The sequence below is a fragment of the Sorex araneus genome, chromosome 4 (genome assembly GCF_027595985.1).
Source record: "Sorex araneus isolate mSorAra2 chromosome 4, mSorAra2.pri, whole genome shotgun sequence".
In the NCBI taxonomy this organism is placed as follows: domain Eukaryota; kingdom Metazoa; phylum Chordata; class Mammalia; order Eulipotyphla; family Soricidae; genus Sorex; species Sorex araneus.
In genome coordinates this window covers 14356926-14381162 of record NC_073305.1, presented here as the reverse complement: position 1 = coordinate 14381162, position 24237 = coordinate 14356926, and the positions used below count along the sequence as shown (strand labels likewise).

General features: G+C 39.7%; 1 protein-coding gene and 1 pseudogene across 1 annotated transcript in view; one reads left to right on the top strand and one right to left on the bottom strand.

The window, feature by feature from the left end:
• The first annotated feature begins 449 nt into the window (after positions 1-449).
• Positions 450-24237, top strand: part of ATP2C1 (ATPase secretory pathway Ca2+ transporting 1) — a 126569-nt gene continuing 102781 nt past the window's right edge. Inside the window, exon 1 of the mRNA XM_055134604.1 lies at positions 450-820. Within this exon, the coding sequence (XP_054990579.1) occupies positions 713-820 (108 nt within the window). The 5' untranslated portion in view covers positions 450-712. The remainder of the gene's footprint in view (positions 821-24237) is intronic.
• LOC129404186 (40S ribosomal protein S29-like) lies at positions 5401-5572 on the bottom strand (annotated as a pseudogene).

Below are 24237 nucleotides of genomic sequence, written 5' to 3'. Positions count from 1 at the left end.
TCTGTTTGCCTCGATTGTTCAATTCATGTAAAGTAACTGGAAGCAGAGGATGCTGCATAATGCATGACCTGGTGAAGCTCTCAGTGCCCACAACTCTCCATCATAATGAGAAGTGAGGTAATTTGTTAATTTTTTTTCCAGAAATCTTCCCCCAAACAATACTTCTCCAGCCAGAATGAATCCACATTGCAGGGCTGGGAGGCAGCTCTGGGCTGTCTGTGCGTGTTCCCAAGAAATCTAGAAGAAGGAAATGGGAAAAGCCACATGTCATGTCCTCTTTAAGAGACAGAAGGGCTGTCAGAAGAATTCAGATGCAACCTCCCGAGAGTCTGTGGGTGTGGAAAGTCATCAGCTAGCTAATATTAACATAGCTCACACCAGAACGCTGTTCTAGAAATAGGACAGTAACAGCACTGCCACGAAGTCATTTGCATCCTGTGGACCAGCCCCCGAATTCCTCCTGGCTCCCACTGGCCTGTGGACATTGCCTTTCTGGATGCTTTTAGATCCTATTCCTACTTGGCTATCTGGTTTCAGCAGAAACTCGGCCCGAGGAGGAAGCAGCAAGAAGAACATTTGCTTTGTTAGGAGGAAAAGTGGCCGACAACAGCGAGCAAATCTTCAGGCATCAGCGGCTGTGAGAAGCTTCTAAATTTCGTATGGTGGCTGACAGGGTGGGACAGATAAGGACTTTTATCTTGCTTTCCTCACCATGGCTAATCTGTTGCCTCAGTCTCGAGTCTCTTATTTCAAAAAATATCCTCTCCATGCCATTAGGAAATATTTGTCGATGCTGAGACACCAAAGAACTGAAGAACAGGTATTGCTTTGTTTTATTATCTCTAAGTTGATGGGTATCCACTTCTGTGTGCTGCTTTCACGTCACTGGTTTGTTTCGAGACTCTGCTGGTTTACCTGCTTATATGTACAGGTTGGCACCGCTTTGTGGCTGTTCCCACTTGGCAATTGAAGGAGTGAGCAGGTGTGTGGAGGTTTATTGGGAACATTTAGATACTGATACAAAACTTAAGTTCTAGAATAAAACCACGGGTTTCTCTTACTATCTGGTAACTGCTAAACCACTCATTCAGAGTCACGCCGTGGATTCCTTAATAATTTTTCAGAGTCTCAAGTACAAATTTTAAAACTATAACTATTTCAACGAGCAAAAGTATCAGGCCCTGGAAATATTCTTGTCTTCTTGTCTACATGTCTGAGTATGTAACTCTCACTAGGATTTGCAAAGCAGAAAACCTCTCGTAAACTGTAAATATGAAAGCCTTCAACAGATCGTTAAGGAGCTGTCAAGATCATTCAGACATAATTAGTCATTTTCGGATGAAGGATAGGGGATATAAAACTGCAAATTTCTGTCTGTTTAGCCAATCAAATATTAGGATGTCTAGTAGTAGGCTCTAGCATGTGGGAGTTTAAGCATGAAAAAGAAACGATCAAAATGTCTTATTTTGTTTAAACTCGTGCATTCATTTTCACTTTATTGTTTTGAGATTTATATCATTCTATCCCTTAAAGTGATGAAAAAGACATTTGTAAGAACCGCTTTCCTGAATTGTACCAAATTGTTAGAAGAAATGGCTCATTTGAGAGAAAGTATAGCAGTGGTAAAGGACAAATGTGTTTCTGCAAAGAGCCAGAAATTGCTTGTTCTTTGTGCTTATAACTAAAACCACAGAACTGCATGGGAGGAAATTAGTCGTGTCCTGTATTTATAGAGATGACCTACTTGAATAAAACTCTTCTAGGAAGTGAAAGCAAAGGTCAGCCAACAGAAAATCTTCTAAAATGTTGAAGCATAATTTGGAAGCTGAAAATCATTAATGATCATCCAAGAGGAAACTACTTTTATGATATGCTTGAATGACTTTTTTTACAAGAACCAGAAGTTCAAACAGGCTCACTATAGGAGGGAGACTGGCCCAGTTATCTCTGACTTTGGCAAGATAGCTTAGAGATTACAAAGAAACCTCTTGGGTTCCGAGTCTCAGGTTTTGGTTTTTGAAGTAGAACGCCGAGAGACTCAGGTGGTGGTACTCTGCATACTATCTGCCTTCTTCAGGGGGCTTATTCCCACCCCTCTTCATAACAGGTGACAGTGGAGTGAGCAGTGGTCAAGGTGAAAAAATGCAGGATGGGACTGGAATGGAACTGTGAATTAAGTGCTCCCTCTCCCTTTTTATTTTATTTATATATTCGGGGGATATGGGTATATTGCTTATGTGTTTTTATTTTTGTCTTTTTGGGTCAGAACCGTTGGATTTCAGGGTTTACTCTTGGCTCTGCACTCAGGGATCAGTTCTAGTGGGCTCAGGAATCATATGGGATGCTGGGAAATTGAACATGCAAAGGAAGAGCCATCCCCGTTGTAGTATCTCTCCGGCCTCTGCTTGTGCATGTTTAAAATATGACACAATGCATTTGAACTCTGTGACTTGAATTGGCAGGAGGGGAGGGCCTTCCCCAGTGCACAACCATTTTTCAAAAGACTAGGGAAAAGCAATGAGCATCATGCCAAATTCTTAACTTCCAGATGAGCTCATGTCTCCGTCAAGAGAAACATATTCCACTCTGAAAACTATCTCAACTCTGCAGAGCAAATGTCTCACAGAATGAAGAAAAGGAGGTCAGGGCGAAGATGGCTAACCTAGGGAAATTTGTTAGACAGTTATAAAGGAAGTTAAGAAGGTCTATCATTTTGGGACCTGCCTTTGTTATTTCATTCCTACAAAACAGCGTCTTATCATTTAGGGGGAAGAACCGAGTCATAGTAACCTCAGAGGTTTTGCCAAGGCCTTTTCAGTTAGAAAGTACTAAAGAAAGACAGGAATTCCTGTGGGCCTGGCTTCATTTGTATATTTGTGATCATTTAAAAGATCAATAACTCTTTGGGGGCCACAAGAGTGGTGTTTAGAGTTTATCTCTGGCTCTGTGCTCAAGTATCACTCCTGGTGGTGTTCAAGGGAGCACGGTGATACCGGGGCTTAAGCCAGGGTCGACTGTGTGTAATACAAGTAGTACAGTAGCCCCTGTCCTAGCTTATGGCCTCAGTGACTTAGTTTAGAATGAGGTACTTCAGTTTGCAAACTCTCTAGGTTTAGGTGTGCAGTTTTTCACCTCGGCAGCTGTGTCTACCACATCACCCAACTATTCTTTCACTACCTGAGACTGATAGATTGGTCTCCTCTCTCTGGCTGAGCCTTCTCATATCATCTGGGGTAGCTACTTCTCTGTTGTCAGAGTTGAAGGGTTTGTTTGTTCATTTATTTTCACTTTTATACTCAACAAATTAGGGAACTCATATGCATTTGCCTTTCTCTGATTGGCTTATTTCACTTAGCATAATCACCTCAGATCCCATCCTTGCAGTTGTGAGTGGCAAGAATCCATAACCTATAGCTAAGAAGTATTGTGCTGTGTTTATACACATATGACCTCTTTAGCCACTCAAGGGTTGCTTTTATTTTGTAGCCATTGCAATGAACACAGAGACGTCTCTATTCAGATTCATGTTTTTATATTCTTTTGATATATAACTAAAAGTGGCATGACTAGTTTCTATGATGTTCTATATTTAATTTTTAAGGAATCTCTTTACTATTTTTCTATAGTGCTTGTAACAATTTGCATTCTGATCCACATTGATTCCTCTTACTCCACATTATTGCCAGCATTTGCTGTTTTTGATAATAGGCATTCTCACCGGTGTAAGGTGACATCTCATTGTGGCTTTGATTTTTTTTTCTTTTTGGGTCACACCTGGCGGTGCACAGGGTTTACTCTTGACTCTGCATCAGGAATTACCCCTGACCGTGCTCAAGGGACCATATGGGATGCTGGGAATTGAACCCAGGTCGGCCGCATGCAAGGCAAATGCCCTACTGGCTGTGCTATTGCTCCAGCCCCACATTGTGGCTTTGATTTGTATTTCCTTAGTGACAAGTGATAAAGAGTGTCGTTCATGTGTCTGTTGGCTGTCTATACATTATCTGATAACATGCCTGTTTAAAATTCTCCATTTTTAAATTAGATGGTAGATCTATAACTCCCTTGGTTAAATTTTTTATTATCTATTTCATACTTTTTGATGTGATTATAAAAGGTATTGTTTTCTTTGGTTCTTTTTCTGTTGGTTCATTGTTTGCATTTAGAAATACAACAGGGGCTGGAGTGATTGTACACCGGGTAGGATGTTTGCCTTGCCCTCAGCCGAACTGGGTTCCATTCCCAGCATCCCATATGATCCCGCAAGCAGTGCCAGGAGTAATTCCTGAGTGCAAAGCCAGGAGTAACCTCTGAGCATTGCCGGGTGTGACTCAAAAAAAAAAAAAAAAAAAAAGAAAGAAATACAACAGATTTTAAGTTCAGAGACATAAAATGGGGGGGGGGGGGGTCGGGAGGTGAGTACTTGTCTTATATGTGGCCAACCTCTGTTGATCCTGGTACTGCATATAATCCTCCAGGGCTCACTTTTAAGTAGAGGCAGGAATAGTTCTTGAGTACTGTAAGTTGTGTCCCCACCCTCCCCCCAAATAGAAATGGAAAAATATTTTATATATTGATTTTGCAGCCAGTTACTTTTCTGTATTCATTTATTACTTCTACAGCAGCATTTTGGGGAACGCTTGGGGTATAAAATCCTTGGTATATAAAAATCACATTCAGTGGTGGCTTTATTTCTTCCTTTCTAATATGTATACTTTTTATTTTCTCTTCTTGCTTCTAATCAAGAATTTGAAAACCTTGTTAATAATATTAATAGTAACCTTAAAAATAATATTAGGAACAGGTATTGTTACCCTCTCTATTTAATTTAAATAAGTCCTTTAATTATTTTTTTCCTTTTTTGTTTATTTCTATGTTGATTTCACTGTTTTCTTTCTTCCAATGATTTTGGACTGAGTTTTTTCATTTGTAGTTCTTTTACCGGTAATATTGGATTGAGGTTTATCTTCTTACCTGCAATAAGCTTATATTAGTATAAATTCTCTCTCTTTCTCTCTCTCTCTCTCTTTCTGTTTTGGGAGCACAACTAGAAGTGTTCAATAGCCTGGAGCACTTGCTTTGCACTCAGGAAGCCTGGATTTGATTGTGATGTGGCATATTAATGTCTGTCTTAATACTGTTTTTGTTGCATCTCTAGTAATATAATATACCACATTTTAAATTTGCGTTGTTTGCTACACACTTGGAGAATATTGTCCTATGGTAAGAGATGTGGCTAAATGGTAGAGCACATTCCTTGCCATAGTGAGGCTGTTATTTTTAAATTGTAATTTTTTAACTTTTTTACTGATAATCGATGTTGCTTTATTTTATGTACAAAGAGCTAGCATTGTTTCTGCTGTCAGTAGGTGTCTCTGATAACCAACTCTAGAAGTTCACTTAGTCCAGCTTGATGAAGCCGATGTCCTTCAAATACTGGCAGAAACACTGGTGGCACATATTGAGGTCGTGTTTCTGGATCAGGCCATGTGGGTTTGAAGCAGACGCAACAAGAGCATGATCCCTGGCCAAATGTTCTTGGATGATTCCAATAGAGCTGCTGGTGACCCATCTTGCTTTCTCGGAGGCAACAAGGCAAAAGGAAGGAACAGGCCCATGTGTGTGCTCTTGAAATTCTGGGCTCAGGATTTTAACTGAGGCTGGTTTTAATACATACACACACAATAATTTTTCCCTGACACACATATAGTTCTCCACTTACGTACATTAAAGTACACTCCTCCCTCTAGGCAAGAATTCTTTTACTTACAACTTACCTACCTGAAGATCATCAACACATTCAAGTCTTAGGTAAAATAGGTCCAATTAAAAAAACAAACATTTTTTCTTGGACCAGGAAATAACTCAAAAGCTGGGGCACATACTTTGCACGTGCTATTCCTGGGCTCAATTCTCAGCATCTTTTGGTCCACAATTATTGCTGGGAGTGAATGAATTCTCATCTCTGCACCAAGATAAACCCCCAATAACACTGGGTGTGGGCCCCCCAACAGAATCCTAACAACCTTTCTTCAGTTATCCTGGGTAAAACGGTTACGATACAACCCTCCTCTCTCCAAAATATTTGCCTGCTTCTAATATATTGTGTATAGTAAGATATTTACTTGCATGTCTATGTATGTGCACACAAGATGGTGAGGTTTTCTTCTTGTTCCCTAAAGCTCATGTTGGAGCTGGGCCTAGGCTAGTTTGTGTAAGAGTGATGCGTATGGTAGAGAGATGGTCCAGGTGACTGATCTCTTCTTGCTTTTGTCTATCTTAGGATGATGTTTTAAGATCTCCACAGCTCTACTGATGGTCATCTTTATATTCACCTTCTCCATAGAGGATTTCTTGTGAAAAACTTCTCCTTGGGGTACTGAGAGAAGGTCTTCCTTTTTACATTAAATGTTAAAAGGGCATAAAGATTTAATCTAATGATTATTTGTTAGTTTTTTTTGAAGGTGGTGTATAAATCATTTCTCACAAGCTTGGCCCAGCAATATGATCTGGGCCCAGCAATACTGGGGTCATCAATGTCTTGAAAGTCCATGTGGTGCCAGAGATAGAATCTTGTGCACTCCAGAAAAACTCTCTGCTCCTTTGTGTCATCTTCCAGACTTAAGATTGATTTGGAATTTGTGTGGTTATTATTTATACTGTGATGTGCCAATCAATGGCCTGGTTACTTAGTAAAGTAAGAGCAAATGCCTTACCTTTTATATATATGTATATATATCTATGTACATAGATATATATATTTGGAATTAGATAATTGAACTGGAATATTTCAACAAAATTAATCATATGCTTTTTCTCTCCTATAGTTTTCTATTCTGATAATGCAATCATAATGCCATTGGTGTGCTTATGTAAATACAAACACATGTTTACTTGGCCAGAACTTGTTATCTTTTTTGTGTGTAATTCCTAAGTTCCTTTTATTAATTTGTAGATTTCTTTGATTATGAAGCAGTGTTTTTTATATCTATTATGAGTGCAGCATTTTATAGGGGACATAATATAAAAATGAATTGCATATAATCCCTCTGCAATATTTGTAGTCCACATTGATTGAAAGAGCTGTACTCAGTCTTTATGATAAGAGACCAAAAAAATGTACATGCTGCACTCATACTTACCTCTGGCTCAAGGCCTCTTTGTTTGGATATCTGTTTTAAATAAATGATTTTTGAGGGCCAAGAGGCATAAGCAAGAGTTGTTGTCTAATTGAGAATTAGAGACAAGTTTGTTTGAGAAGTTGTCAGAAAACATCTCTTTAATAACTAACAGAAAGGGTTCTAGTTCAAATAGGATCACTAGATTTTTTTTTCCCTTTGTTTTCAATGCTAACCACAAAGTTGACTTGTTAGATAAATAGTCAAGCTCAATTTGAAACTTAAAAACTTAGTTCTTTCTTTTGGCTCTTAGGCTCACTTTAACTACATAATAAAAGCTAAAGACTCCCCCCACATATTGTACCCCCCGAAACTATGGTGAGATCTGAAATGTTCCATTTGCATTTGGGGTTGCTGAGGCAGATTTTTCTTTTTTCTGGATAAAATGATAGAAATTTCACTGTCACTGTCATCCCATTTTTCATTGATTTGCTTGAGCGGGCACCAGTAACGTCTCCATGGTGAGATTTGTTATTATTGTTTTTGGCATATCACATACGCTACAGGTAGCTTGCCAGGCTCTGCCGTGCGGGCAGGATACTCTCGGTAGCTTGCCGGGCTCTCTAAGAGGGACAGACGAATTGAACCCCGGTCGACCATGTGCAAGGCAAACGCCCTACCCGCTGTGCTTGGTTTAAACAATAGTACGAATTCTTAGCCTTGGCGCTGGATCTTACAACAAGGAAGGTGCTTCCGTTGTACAATGTTCAATTCCCAGCATTACATATGACACCCCTCTCCAGGAGTGATTGCTGAGCACAGAGTCAGGAGTAAGCCCTGAGCACTGCCAGGCATCGCCCAAAAAAACATAAAAAAAAAAGAAAAGAAAAATTACAAAAAAAAAAGAATTTTTAGCTCTTGGTTGGATGGTTAGATCTTAAGAGTATACCAAAGTTATCCATTTTTAAAAGCCTCTAAAATAAGCCATGAAATGTTAGTGTTAGTTCAAAAGACATCTCAGGGGAGCAGGACAGGCCTTTGTCCCGTGTCCCTGTGTGCTTGGTAGAGAATGTGCTTTAATCCTTCAGAAGCAGATGGGAAAGATGATCCCTGTAGAATATAAGAAAGAGGACACAAATTCTACCTCACTACTGTGGAGATATTTGTATAATTGCATATAGGTAACATTGACAGCTAAATTGCTTTGTTAATGTGAAGCTGAACCTTAGTATTTCTGAATATTAAACATGACATTAAAAGTTGAACTATTTTGTCATGGTAATGACAACAGCCCTCTCTATCTGAAGGGATAATTTTTTGAAAAAGAGCTATATATTTAATCCCACCACCACCATCACCCCCCCCACACATACACACATATACACACACACACATATGAAGAGACCCTCAGTACTTTTTAACTTTTTTCCTATCTCAGTCTGATCCAACTTCTATTAAAAAAAAATATCCCATAGGCTGTCTGGCTTAGAAACAAACAGCAATTTACTTCTCACAGTGTTGGAGGCTGAAAGTCCAAATCAAAGGGGTAGCAGATTTAATACCTGTCAGAGCGCCTTCCAGCCTGCCAGCTGCCAACTTTGTCGTTCTTATATTTACAGGGTAGAGGGGATCAGGGGCTCCCCAGGTTTTTTCTTAAAAGGGAAGGAATGCCATTTATGAGATCCCATTCTCATGACCTAAGCACTGACCAAACAACTCCTAAGCCCATTATAGGGTAGGATTTCAATGAGGATTTGGGGGCAAGAAATCTTCCTGTATATGCCATTGCCTGTAGGAAGCCTGAGAATTGGAGTTCACTGCCTGCATGAAGACTATTGGCTTATGATCAGATTATTGACTTTGTTCTCATGGTCTTCCCCTCTCCTAAATCACCTTTTCTAGGAAAAGTTTCATCATCATTCCCTATCATCTACTTAGAAGCCTAGGAATCATGTTGGGTGCTTTCTGTTGCTTCTGTCAGTATCTAATCTATCATCAAATTTTTTCAATTCTAGTCCAAAACAGGTGGTGGAGCGATAGCACAGCGGGTAAGGCGTTCACCTTGCATGTGGCCGACCTGGGTTCGATTCCTCTGTCCCTTTAGGAGAGCCTGGCAAGCTACCCAGAGTATATCGCCCCCACAGCAGAGCCTGGCAAGCTACCCAGCGTATTCTATATGCCAAAAACAGTAACAAAAAATCTCACAATGGAGACGTTACTGGTGCCTGCTCGAACAAATCGATGAGCAATGGGATGACAGTGAGTGATAGTGAGTCCAAAACACCCTTGCAATCAATCAGTCTCCTTCCACTCACTGCTATCCGGTCTGATCAGTTCACACTATAGCCAGAGAGGGCACAGAGATCTTCTAGACACCTGGACCTCTTCATGGCCCACAGCCATGTCAGCATGATGCTTTGAATTTGTCACTGACTTCTGCTTCTTTTCAGATCAAAGATAATGTCCCCCAATAGGGGCTCCAATCCAGGACCCCATTCCTTCTGGCCCCACGTCTTCTCCGGCAGTAGGGTTGCCTTGCCCCACTCTTTTCTTTGCAGCCTAGCAGCAACACTCTAATCACGTAGCAACACCCTTCCAACAGCATTTTCTGACTTTTCCACCATGGTCCTACCTCCTGTGATTTCCTTCTCAGACACTTTATAACTGCTTTGTTGTCCTTTTCCCAGTAGTAACTGTGCCTCTGTTTGTGGGGCAATCTGATTCCCAGGCTGTCTCAGATGGACAAAGTGGTAGAGACATGGAAGATGCTGATTATGAGGGTGAAGAATTGTACTTTGGTGTGAGAGAAATCTGGGGAGAAGCAGTGAGTGAGATCTGGAGGTAGAAGTGCCTGAAAAACTCTTGGACTTTGGGCTCTGTGAGAATGAGGTCATGTATGTGCTGTATATAATGGGAACCACAGGGAGAGGTTGAGTTGGCATAAGGATGAACTTTCTAAAACTGAGAGACAAAGACATGGCCAAGGTATGTAGAGGGCAGGCTATGTGATCCATCCTTGGGGATGAGGTAGTGATGATTTCTGTGTCATGAAAGAAAAAAGTGTGTGTGTTTTTTTTACAGAGAATGACTTATTAGAACCCATTCTGCACCAAAAATTCTCATGCAGTCAGCAAAAGATTAATAATTCAGATAGCTTAAGAACCGAGAAAAGGACTCGGTTCATCACTAAGAAATTTCCATCTAGCTTCAGCACTAATCAATTGATTGATTCACTTATTTGTATTTGATCCAGCGGTGCTCAGTGCTCTAGGTTTAGGTGCTTGCGAGTCTGTCCTGGCAGTCCAGGACCTTGCAGTGCTAGGGAGTGAGCACTCAAAGCATGCACTTCAGCCCTTTGAGATATTTTTCCCCATGCCGAAATTATTTATTCTGTTAGTGGTAAGAAAATCCACAATCTGAGCACGTTGTCCTGGAATCTAAGGTCAAAGAAGACAGAATCACAATCTCTGGAGATTCAGGTAGCATGTAATTGCAAAAAAAGGAAATAACCTTCTATCCAGCAGACAGATACCTCAGCTGCAAAAGCAGATGCCTCCATCACTCATTATTTTTTAAAAAGTCTGATCATCCACAGAACAACCTGATCCTATAGTTTTATAGACATTAGGAGACCCTCCGAGGATAAATGTAGATGGTCCCTGACTGTGGGACCATACGAGCAAAATTTCAGTAGAAACTGTGCTTTTTATTATGTATTGTGAACTGATGTTTTACAGGGCTAGTGTTATTTAGTAGGGTCCTCTCTTATGATGCTGAGTAGCTAGAATGAGTGAGCCACTGTTTCCAGATGGCCCCCAATTTTCCTGGGTTAAAACACACCACCATTCCACAGTGTATTGTGTTGCCAGAACTTTTTGAATGTTGTGTTTTGCATTCTCACATTCCATCCTGTCTGCTAAATGCCCACCATCTCTGAGGTAGGCAACACAATTATAAAATAGGATTGGCAGTGGATGATTTTGCCTAACTGTAGGCCAATGTCAATGTTCGGAGACCATTTCGGGTGGGCTAGGCTGAGCTATGCCTTTTGGAAAGTTAGGTGTGGCAGATTCATTCTCAACTTGAAATCTTTGCAGTGTATGTTAGTAGATAGGCTGAGTGGGAACTGCAACTACCCATCAGCTCATGAGAGAATATGGAACTGGGGTTTGTAAAAATGCCTCTTGTTTTGGTACCATTGTAAAGTTGACAAATCTCAAGCCTGGAACTATTTGTTTGTTTGTTTGTTTTCCTTTTTGGGTCACACCCGGCGATGCACAGGGGTTACTCCTGGCTCATGCACTCAGGAATCACTCTTGGCGGTGCTCAGGGGACCATATGGGATGCTGAGAATCGAACCCGGGTCAGCCGCATGCAAGGCAAACATCCTACCCGCTGTGCTATCACTCCAGCCCCGAGTCTGGAACTATTTGTATGTTTAGAGGTCCCTGATGGACAAGGACAGGGAGAAATTTCAGGCTATTTTGTGGCATGTTTGCCAGAGTATTTATTTTATTTTATTTTATTTTATTTTATTTTATTTTATTTTAAACTCTCTTTTCTGCATGTAAGTCAGACAACATACTATTTACTTATGGCCATTCTAAAAATGTTCCACCCCTTTTATCTGGAGAATCCCAGTGTGATGTGTTGGACAAGGGGAGATTTTGAAGTCACTTTTGAACTATCTCTAACTCTGTCTTGTGCTTAGATACTTTCCTAATCTGTTCTGTGCCAATGTTTTTGTAACACTGAGCCAGTAAATGGATGGATCCCCAAAGCTTTGTTTTTGAAATGAATCCATTAACATGGTGTAGCGCTCTCTCTCTCTCTCTCTCTCTCTCTCTCTTTCTCACCCAGTGTGTGTGTGTGTGTGTGTGTGTGTGTGTGTGTGTGTGTGTTTGAACTACAGTGTAGCTTATTTACAGGTTTCTAAATTTGCTATTATGTTCTGTTTATAGTTCATCAGCAACATTCAATCACTTTTGTTCAGAATGGAAGACATATTTTCTTACCCCGCACAGACAGTTCTATGCTATCAAAGGAGAGGAAATGAACTTCCCACATATGCTGTACTATTCATAATTTGTTGTGAAGAGAGCATGAAAGATGCTGGAATTATTTCTTCCCTGCTCATCCAAAAGGCAGCATATTAGTAACAAAATTATAAAAAGATCAAGTTCGATTATTCATTACAGAAAAAGCTTTGTGTACCTAATCGTCAAATCCTGCTGAGTTGGCGGCTCCAGTCTTTGAATCAAGTCAAAGTATGAATCCTGCCATACCAGCCTGACTAAAGCCCATATCACTGTCACTGTCATCCCCTTGCTCATCGATTGCTCAAGCGGGTGCCAGTAACATCTCCATTCATCCCTGTCTCGTGCTAGTGTAGCCCAGTGGCATCTGCTGACTCCAGGAATATGAAGAGCATGTTGTTGTTACTGTTTTGGGCATATTGAATACATCACGGGTAGTTTGCCAGGCTCTGCCATATGGGCAGGATACTCTCAGTAGCTTGCCGGGCTCTCCGAGAGGGATGGAAGCTTTGAGTTTATATAGGTGAGTGGGAGGTATTTGTGGGTGTGTCTACCACATACCTAACTTTTAGCCATTTAATATAATATAGGTATACAAATATTTACTGGTAATATATTTTAAAGAAATTTATTTTAAAACAAAGTTTTGAACGGTTAAATTCTTTTTGTGTGTGTTTGTATGAGAAGCTAGGCTCTCTATTACTTATTTCATCATCAACTGTCTTTTCTCTGAATTAAAATAAAATTCCTCAAAGTTATTTTGCCATAAGCTTGTCACACACTTGACTATGAAATTACAGTATCCAGGGGCTGGAGAGATAGTATGGGGGTAAGGCACTTGACTTGCAACTAGACAATCCTGGTTCAATTTCCAGAGCAGTATATGGTCAGCTCCCCAGCACAACCAGGAGAGCCCATATATAAGGAAAAAATGAATAAGAAACTGACCATTTTCATAAAATGTCTTACATGTGCCATGCACTTGGCAAGGTCCTTTACATTGCTGTTTAATCTTCATAATACCATTGAGAAGTTGGTGGTCTCATTCCCAGCTTACAAATGAGAGAACTGTGGTTTTAAATATACAAAGCTCATAAGTGATGGTGGTAAAACTTTATTTAATACTTGTAATTACAGACAATACCTTATTTAAAATTTGTAAGTATAAATCAACTACTTAGAAGGTATTTTCTAAAAATTTTAATGTCTTCTGGATAATTTTTAAAATTTTTCAGTTTTGGGGTCACACCTGACTGTGGTCAGCGTTTATTCTCAGTTCTATGCTCAGAAATCACCCTGGTGGGATTCAAGAGATAGGCAATGCCAAGAATCTAAGCCCAGTAGTCTTGTGCAAGACAAGCACCCTACCTGCTGTACTGTCTAGCATAAAATTAAGGTTTTATAATCAAGTTTTCATCTTAAAAATTATTTTATGAAGCTTTGTAACTTTCCACATGGTGATTCAATAAAAGAATAAATTAAAAAATTATTTTATGAGGGGCTAGAGTGATAGCACAGCGGGTAGGGCATTTTCCTTGCACGTGGCCAACCTGGGTTTGATTCCCAGCATCCCATATGGTCCCCCAGCAATGCCAGGAGTAATTTCTAAGTGCATGATCCAGGAGTAACCCCTGTTCATCGCTGGGTATGACCCAAAAGGCAATAATAATAATAATTATTATTATTATTATTTTATGAGAGCATTGATTTTTTTAACTTTCCTGCTTTTATAACTATTTTATGTATATCAGAATTTGTCGTATTTTATCACTTTCATTCATTCATTTAAAATTATATCTAGGGTTTGCTCTTTAAGCCTATAGGTTCTCCATTGAACACGTATCACTTGCTTGTCTCTATGTCTCTTTGCTTGCTTATTTATACTCTGGAGAAAACTGCGTTTTCCCTCAAACATGTGCTTCTCTCTTTCTCTTTCCCTCATGTATTTCTAAACAAGCTTCAATGAAAACTTTCTTCACCATTTTACCTCCTCCTGAAATTTGAAATTTGAAGAATAAAAATTTGCTTCACCATGTTTGCCTCCTCCTGAAATTATTTTCCGTGAGGAAAAAGCCACAAACGTATAATGTCTGGGCAAAGGTTACAACTGACCTAATCTAGGCCAGGGATTCCTTAAGTGCTGTGCTGGTAGCTGAGAGCCAGGATGGGTTGAGCAGCGAGGTGGAAGCACTCTTTTTGGGAGTCTGCCTCCCTCAATCCCCACTTTACCGGCAACACTCCTAATTCCCACTTTAAGAGGAAGGAGAAGCACCAGGAATGCACTGATAAGACTGCGATAGGAATTCAAACATGGACCACCGGAAGTTTAATGCTTTTCCCCAGGAAAAGCCCTATCAACTCCTGCTTGTGTGAAGAATTTAGGACAAAGGCGGTTATGAAAAAAAGCCATACTGAACCTTCCCCCCAAATAAACTACTCTGGGCTTTCCTCTCTGGAGAAAGCTGTGTTCTCTCCTGACCATATACCTTTCCCTTTCCCTTTCTTTATTTCCTGAATAAATCTGTTTTGCTTCAAATATAAATAAAATTGCCTATAAACATTATGCATATTTTTAAAAGAAAACAAGCATCACCACCCATGAGACGCCCTCCAGCCTTGCTCCAATCCTCTGTTCTTTGCCTCATGTATGTTTTCTGTGTTCATTGGTTTGTTTTTTCCATTCATTAGCTTTGTTTCCTTTATTGCACACTGGGATGGAATCATGATTTTTTTTTCTTCCTGACATTACATAATCCTTTCAGCTTTCCTTCTATTGTGCTGAAAGTAGCAAGATTTCATATTTTTCTTAATAGTAGTATCTATTGTGCTCACATGATACATTATCCTTATCTAATCATCTATTGATTTACACACATGTGATTTCCATACCTTAGTTACTATAGGTAATACCTTAGTTCTTTTTTTTGGGGGGTCACACCCAGCAATGCTCAGGGGTTACTCTTGGCTTTGCACTCAGGAATTACTCCTGGCGGTGCTTGGGGTACCATATGGGATGCCGGGGATCAAACTCGGGTCGGCCACGTGCAAGGCAAACGCCCTACCTGCTGTGCTATCGCTCCGGCCCAATACCTTAGTTCTTAAAAATAATCTTTTATTTAATAATACCTTAGCTATTATAAATAATGCTTCAATCAGCTTTGTGGTGCATGTAACTTAAAGTGAATAGTTTCATTTTATTTGGTTTGGGGCTATCCCCAGTGGTGCTCAGCACTTATTCCTGGCTTTGGGTTCAGGTTTCACTTCTGGCAGGCTTGGGGGACCATATGGGGTGGTGGGGATTGAACCCAATTTGGCCACATGCAAGAAAACCCTCCTGCCACTGACTCCAGTTTCATGTACATTTTTAATTGAATCACAGTGAGATACACAGATACAAAGTTGTTCATGATTGGGTTTCAGTCATAATGTTCCAACACTCATCCTTTCACCAATGTACATTTCCCACCTCCAATGTTCCCAGTTTCCCTCCTGCCACCCCCCCACTTCTCTCTCTCTCTTTCTCTCTCTCATATTCTTTCTGAAAACGTAATTGTATTGGTTTTTCATTTACAACAGTATAAGATTTTAGAAGTACAGATTCTCACTTCCATATGCATATAAATCACCACCACCACCACCCTATTATCAAAATGAACCCTTGATAAGGGCACTTTGGTACAATAACTTTATATACATAAAGCATAAACATTAACACTACTGTAAGCCACCTTGCCTCAACAACAACAACAATAATAATAATAATAATACAAAGAAAAAGAAGAATACAACGTCCTGCAACAATATGTAATGAAACAATAATAGTCATTTATGATTGAAAACAAAGAAAAGGATCATCTCCATCCATTCCCTCTACCATTTTTCCTTTTCCTCTGCTAACCACCATGTTGTTTTGATAGAGTTGGTTTTTTGTTTTTAGCTAGTTTATTTGCTTTGGCTTTTTTGTATTCCACATAGGAGTGAAATAGTATAGGAGTTGTCTTTCACTTCCTGGCTTATTTTTCAGTGCATGTTGTCTGGCAGCACTGCATCATCTTTTCTAATATTTGAGCTATATTCCATTAAATGTGTATCACAACCTTCTTGCCTAGTATTGCAGTTACTACCTTTTTCTCTCTTACTGGCTTTCAATACCTTATATCAGCCTTCACTGTGACTCCATCCCTTAATCCTAAATTTCTTGTTTGTCTAACATAGATAGGTCTGTTTTTTTTTTGTTTGTTTGTTCTTTCCTTTTTTTTTGCTTTTTGGATCACATCCATCAATGCTTAGGGGTTACTCCTGGCTCATGCACTCAGGAATTATCCCAGGCGGTACTTGGGGGACCATATGGGATGCTGGCAATCGAACCCGGGTCGGCCGCATGCAAGGCAAACGCCCTACTCACAGTACTATGGCTCCAGCCCCTTGTTTTTAATACATATCTCTACTCTGTGTTTTTTGATTGGTGAATGCAGACCATTTATGTTTAGGGTTATTGCCGACATATGGGTTTAAATACCACCATTCTATCTTTTGTTTTCTGGTTGTTTTTGTATGTTTGGTGTTTTTTTCCCCCCATAATTTCCTAACTTCAATTTATTCTGAAAGGAGTTTCCTGACCATTCTCTAAGTTGTTTCTTATTTTCTTCTAAGTATTTCTGCCCCAATTTTTACTTTTTAGTTACCTTCAAGTTTGAACTAGTTTGTCGTTTTTCTGCTGGCATTAATTCAGTATCTTTAAACTAAACAGATTCTACCTTGCCTTTGATGAGTTGTTACTTCATTTTATTTTTCCTTGTTTTTCTGATTCAGTGTTATTATTTATCACCATGCTCAAGGCTTTATGTGCTTTTTTTCCCCTTTTCTTATAAAAGAACTGCTTTCAACATTTATTGTACTGCAGGCCTAGTGGTTGTAAACTCCATTAGCTTTTATCAGGGAAAGCCCTTATTTCTCATCAGATTTGATTGATAATTTTGCAGAAGGGAGTATTCTTGACTGGAAGTCTTTATCTTTTAGAATTGTAAATATGTTATTCTACTCTGAGTTTATTGACTTTCTTCTGAGAAATGTAATGATAGCCTGACTGGGTTTCCTTTGTATATTATGTAGTTTTCTTTAGCAGCCTTTAGTTTTTCTTTTTCCTTTATTGTTGACTTTTTATGACCTCTTTTTTTTTGTCTTTTTGGGGCTAACTCAGCAGTAGTCAGGTACTGCTCCTGGTGTGGTGCTTAGAGGTTGTTCTCAACTATGCTTAGGGGGATTACTCTATGCTTGGAATTGAAGCCATCTACCCAAGCCACCTCTTGTTCCCCTACCACCCTGGCCCCCAGCACCATTAAGTGTGGTACCCCAAGCATTGCTGGAACTGAGAACAACTCACTAGTCTGGATGCTGAATGTAGGCCTCATGTAAGGTAAAATAAATAAAGAAAAATAAAATCATAGAAGTGATAGTATCTTTTGCAAATTTTACCAAACCGGAAGACCATGTCAAGACCATTGCTAGAGTCTCTTTCAAGATCTTTAAAAGGAGCATCAGCAAGTGAGGGATCCTCAAACTTATACTTTGTTGGCATCCCAGAGAATCCAGCTCTAGAGTAATAATCTAACAGCAACCCAAATGTTGCTACACTAGGACATACGTGAGCATGTACCATTTGGGAGCTTCAAGAGTAATGTCAATGAGGTTCAGTTGTGAGAAACTTGAAACCCCAGCCCCACTGAATGAAGCTGAGGATGCTCTTTTGATATATTTCATGCCACATGAAAGAGCATTAGAAAAACAGAGATGTTTTGAAACTGCTAAAACCCAAAGTTTCCTCCCAACCCACCTCCATTCCCAATTATATTGGCAAAAGACTTTCTGTTTGCAATGAAGTTATTTGTAAATACAATAGATTTAAAGCTCCTAAACAGGTCTAATTAATATTAAATATTCAAGTTACTATTCTTTCAAGCAAGCCCATTTACACACACACAAACACACACACATAGACAGAGCGTGTTATTGCTATTAAAGACTACACAGTAGAAAAATTATAGCCGTATTAAAGAAAGTCTTTAAGAATTCATTAAGATGTAATCAAGCTTGTGCAAACTCATCTGTTATTTGCAATTATAACAACATTTTTGTAACTTGTGTCTGAATAAAATTACCTTCCTGAAGTATCTCTTTGCTGATTTTTGCTCATTGTAATGTATTCAAATGCCCAGCTGTATCAAGTTTCCCCCTTAGCAGAAACTCTTGACTCTTAATTTTTCTCCTTTGTTCTATGTCTGAATAACCACCTTTGTAAAAACAGATTGTCCTGAAATAATTGTCCTAACAATTGTATCCTGTACCACTAACCCTATTGTAATATTTACCAGCAAGCTAAACTATAACCTTTAGGTACGATGTTTCAAATGAAGCATATTATTGGAAAATATCTAAATGTATACTTTATAATCAGAATATTCAAAGCGATTGAATAGTGAGGTTAGAGTAAAACGTGAGTGCACTGGTCTAAAGCTACTAGTGAAAATCTACTCTTCTCTGTCTCCCAAATACAATTTCCTTCTTCATTTTACTTTCTCCTTTCCTTTCTCCTTTTTCTTCCCTCCCTCCCTCCCTCCCTCCCTCCCTCCCTCCCTCCCTCCCTCCCTCCCTCCCTCCCTCCCTCCCTTCCTTCCTTCCTTCCTTCCTTCCTTCCTTCCTTCCTTCCTTCCTTCCTTCCTTCCTTCCTTCCTTCCTTCCTTCCTTCCTCTTTTGTCTTCCCTTCCCTTCCCTTCCCTTCCCTTCCCTTCCCTTCCCTTCCCTTCCCTTCCCTTCCCTTCCCTTCCCTTCCCTTCCCTTCCCTTCCCTTCCCTTCCCTTCCCTTCCCTTCCCTTCCCTTCTCTTTATTGTTGTGTCAGTGGTTATGGTGATGTGTGTGTGTGGGGGTAATATGTACTAAGTTGCAGTATGCAGGAGACCACACACTTTGTTGTAGCACCAGGGATCACAAATGACAGTGCCATGAAGATCTCATTGGGAATGTGGGATGGAGCTCATATTGAACCATGCCTCATGCATGCAAGGTAGGCACCTGACCACTAAGCATCACCCCCATCCCACCCCCTCATGCTTTGTGTGTATGATGTCCATAAACATTCTATAATCCTGAAATATTATATAGGTTCTTTGCGGGTGGGGGGGCATGGTTAGGACTACACCCAGGAGCTCTCAGGGGTCATTTCTGGCTCTGTGTTTAGAGCCAAGCATTGTTCAGGGATTGTATGTGGTGCCAGGGATTCGAGTAAGTGTTGGCCACAGGCAAGGAAAGATTTCCAGCTCCTGTATGATCTCCCTGGGCCCCTATATGCCTTGTTTCATTTTGTTTTGAAGAGATTAAAATGTTTCTCTGAGGAATGTGCTGATTGAAGAGAATGACTTTTCCTATTTGTGAAGTTCCTCCTTACTCCTGTTTCTGTGATCTCACCGTTGCTGCTCGCTGCCACCTGGTCCACCTGGTCAAAGAAGCATTGTGCTAAAGGCCCTGACCTGGAACAGGAAGACAAAGGCTGGCTTCATAGCTGGGAACACAACTGTAGTCCTATTGCGACTGCATTGTCCTCTAATTTTTGTTCTTCCCTCTATCCAAGCTATGGTGTTGTGACACTCAGTGTTACTTAAGAGTATGTCCTTTCCCCTGGTCTTTTCAAATGTCTTTGAGGCTGATGAGTACCAATTTAAAAGTTCAAAGCTCTGTATGAACTTTTAAGCATGCTGGCAGAGGTTTACAATCTGATATACACGCTCATTCTAATTCCTTAGGATTGAGGACAATTAGCACGCTCAAACTATTTTTAGGTGTAAGTTTGATGTTTCTTACCAATTGGTTCTCAACATGCTAGCTTGCATTGGAATAAGCTAAAGCAGTATTTCTCAATCAGAGCCCATGGTGGCCCTCTTGAGCCCCCAGGATATCCCAAGGTGAAAATCACATAAATGGAGGAGTGGACGACACCACAAGTCTGGGAGGCCAACTGGTAAATATGGGAGTTATGAAAAAAAACAAGGTTGAAGGGGATATGGTCAGAAGAAAGCTGAGGAGCACTAAGGACGAGGGAAGCTTAGAATGCTGGTCTCCCTACCCCGTTCCCCAACCTGAGCAGCAAATTCAAGTGGGTTCGAGATGGGGTCCCAGAATTTGTATTTCTAAAAAAGTTCCCAATTTGGAGGGATTACAGTTGGAGAATCATCGATGTAGATCATTTGCTGATGCATAATTTCATAATTTCAGGTCTGCCACACCTTCTCCAGAAAAGCCTTTAATGGCATTTAGAGTATTGTGAGTCTTTGCTAAGGGGGACAGTGATAAAATTTATGGCCTCGTAGGTTCACTGGTCATTTCAACTATGGCTACCAAAGTAGCATCACAGCGCTGAATATCACAGGTAGACGAGAAGTAGTGATTTTCCCTAAGCATATGATCTAAAAATTTTTAAAATCTCTTTAATTCATTTTTCTGTAGCTATTTACAGTTTAAGTTGATGGCAGCTACTGAGAATTTTCATTGTTGATTTCAATTGCAAAATATAAAAAGGCAGAATCATTATGCTCTCCACAGTTCCTAGAGCATTATTCTCTTAGCATTAAAAACAAAATCAAATCTTCCCTTATCTCCATTCTGTTTAATATGTAATTATAGGTATAAAGACTCAGAACAAAGAAAAATTTTACTTCTTGGAATGATAAAATCAGTATTCCTATCCTGGTTGTTGTTGGATCCTAGAACTGGTGTCATATGTATTGTGTTGCTTTTTCAGTAAAGCATGTTAATGAATATGCAATCATTTACCAAGTAATTTCTAATGCCTAAGATTATTTACTCATAAGATTCCACTCCCACTGTACTAGTAATTTTTTGAACTCTGATAAACTTAACAGATTCTAGAATAGATTTAGCTAGAAGCATGATAATGTCCAAAGATTAAAAAAAGAACAAGTGAATAGATGTAGATTATGACCAAGGATGTTTCAAAATCAAGTCCCTATTAATTAATATATTCTGATATGTTATCAAATGAATTAGGAGGTGGTTATCCTAGTCTCTATGATAAATAACTGACAAGATTACAGAGTGCCCCACTGAGTTGAAAGATGCAAGAATTTGGCAAAGTAAAGTGATAAATTATAAGAGGTGATTCAATACATAGGGTGGCTATTCTGCTTCTTATTTTCTTAATAGTCATTTGTGGAAGTTTGGGTTTTTTTTTTTGCTTTTTGGGTCACACCTGGTGATGCAGAGGGGTTACTCCTGGCTCTGCACCCAGGAATCTCTCCTGGTGGTGCTCAGGGGACCATATGGATGCTGGGAATTGAACTCGGGTCGGCCGCATACAAGGCAAACACCCTACCTGCTGTCCTATCACTCCAGCCCCATTTGTGGAAGTATTAAGCAAACTGAAATCACAATGGATATTTGACTCCTGGCTTGAACATGAATATTAGGAAATTCTTGTGCAAGAAACTTCACCTGTGTGAGTTTTAGCTTTGTCAGCTGTAAGCAATTAACAAGATCTAGTGAGCTCATCACATAGGGTTCTGAGGATTAAATTTAATTATGTACATGTAAATTCTGTCAACTGGAAGCCCCTAAACAAATGTGGTTTTGGTGACCATTCAGTGAAAATTGATTCTCATTTCCCACAAAAGCAACGTATATTTCTTTAATCAAATATGCAATGTTGGCATCTTTACCTCTGCAAGCACTTTCCAGGTCTAACTTATTTAAACCAGGGACGAAGAACCATAGTTAAAAGGATGTTCTAGCTTGCTATTTATTTATTTTACTGACAAAATAGTTTCATTGAGGAAGAGTACTAATTCTAAGAATAACGTAGGCTGAGAGGATAAGAGTGAGTGAGAAAAAAGCTTTTAATTTTTTTTTTTTTTTTACTAAAGAGCCATGATTTACAAAGTTACTGATAGTTGAGTTTTAGGTATACAGTAGTTCTACATTACCGGTGTCAACTCTGCTCCACCGGTGTTCCCAGATTTCCTCCCCACCCCAACTTCCAATCCATCCCTCACCTGTCAACTTGACAAGCACATTAAAAAGTTTAAGTGGTTTCTGCTTAGGTCTCATGTTTTCAGTTCTGTGGAATCTCTGCTTTGAATATATGGTCATACCTCTTACTCATATTACTGGTATAATTGAAGTTCTGATGCCTGTTTACCCATTATGTCTTGTTCTTTTCTCACCTGCCCCCAACCTTGATTCCTTTCCTTCTTTGTTAGTCTCCTCTTTAAACACGGGGGTTAAGGGTGATCTAGGAATCCTGCTTTTACTGCAATATATTTCCTCATCTAGTATTCTGTACTTTGCAGATAAGTGAGATCATCCTGTATTTATCTTTCTTCTTCTGGCTTCACTCAAAATGGATCTTCTAGTTCCGATTATGTTGCAGCAAATTGCATGATTTCATCATTCCTTGCAGCTGCATAATATTCCATTGTGTATATAAACCGCAGTTTCATAATACATTCATCTGTCGTTGGGCACATACATTGCTTTCACATCTTAGCTGTTGTACTGAGTGCAGCAATGATATTGGTGTGCATATGTCCTTTCAAGAGAGTGTTTTTATGTTCTGGGGATAGATGCTTAAAATGGAATTGCTGGGTCATATGGCAACTCCATTCTAAGTTTACAGAGAATTCTCAATACTGTTTTCCACAGGGGTTATAACAGACAACACTCCCACCAGCAGTGGATGAGAGGTCCTTTTACACCATATCCTTGTCAACACAGATTGTGCCTATAAGTTTTGATATGTGCTGTTCTCACTGGTGTGAGATGGGTATCTCATTGTTGTCTTGCTTTGTATTTCTCTGATGATATGTGATGCTGAGCATTTTTTCATGTGCCTACTGGCCACGAAAGATTATTTTTCAAGTAAATGAAATTTTACACCCTAAAGAATGGCATGAGTACTCCCGAATGGTGTGGCATGTAGTAAAAGAAAAAGAAAATTTGTACCCTGGACCTGAATGCTGGTGGTTCCAGAGAGGAGTAGGCTTGTCATAAACAGTTCTAGATCAGAGAGAAGCAAAGAGTTTACAGCAAATCTCAAAGTAAATATTTTGTCAAGTTTGTTATATAAATGATTATGTCCTACTTTACGAAGAAGCAAGCTAATTTGGTAACTTCATAGAACAGATAGTAAGTAGCCATTAATTGAAGAGTTAAACAAGAAAGCATGCAACTACATAAAAAAGTAGTTCTAAACTCAAACTAGTTTTTTTTTTTTTTTTTTGCTTTTTGGGTCACACCTGCCGATGCTCAGAGCTGACTCCTGGCTCTGCACTCAGGAATCACTCCTGACGGTGCTCAGGGGACCATATGGGATGCTGGGAATCAAACCCGGGTCTGCCATGTGAAAGGCAAACACCTTACCCGCTGTACTATCGCTCCAGTCCCCTAGAACTAGTTCTTAAGACTAACAGGCAGATGTATAATTTAAAAGTATCCGTGACTAGAAAAAAAAGTTTACCAAAATAGCTTCTGAAGTCAGTGGTCTTTTCATTTGCAGGTTAAGTTGGACATCACTTAGAAATCAGATGTACCCCTGTCTAGTTTCTTTGGTTTCTTTCTTTTTTCTAAAAAGGATTATTTGGCGGGGGGCATGTAGAGATAGTATATGGGGGTAAGGCACTTGCCTTGCATGTGACCAAGCCAAGTTTGATCCTGGCATCACTCGCAGTCTCCTGACCACTGTAGAGGGTCATTCTTAAGCACAGTCAGAAATAACCCCTGAGCAACACCGTGTATAATCCATCCCCTCTTCCCATTTCCCAGCCACTTTGTCTTATTGTTGTTGCTTCTGAGATGTCTAGGGGTCACACCCACTTGGTTATGCTCACTGAGGGTCCCACACTTTAGTCGTGGTGTTGGGATCACACTCAGCATGAAGGGTGATGCTGGGAATCTGACTTCATGTGCACAAGACAGGCATTCTGACTCTGAACTTCCTCAGGGGTCTCTGGCTTATTTCTTATTCTGTAACATCTCATGGACTAAGACTGCCTTTAGACTTAGAAGTGAGCTATTCAAA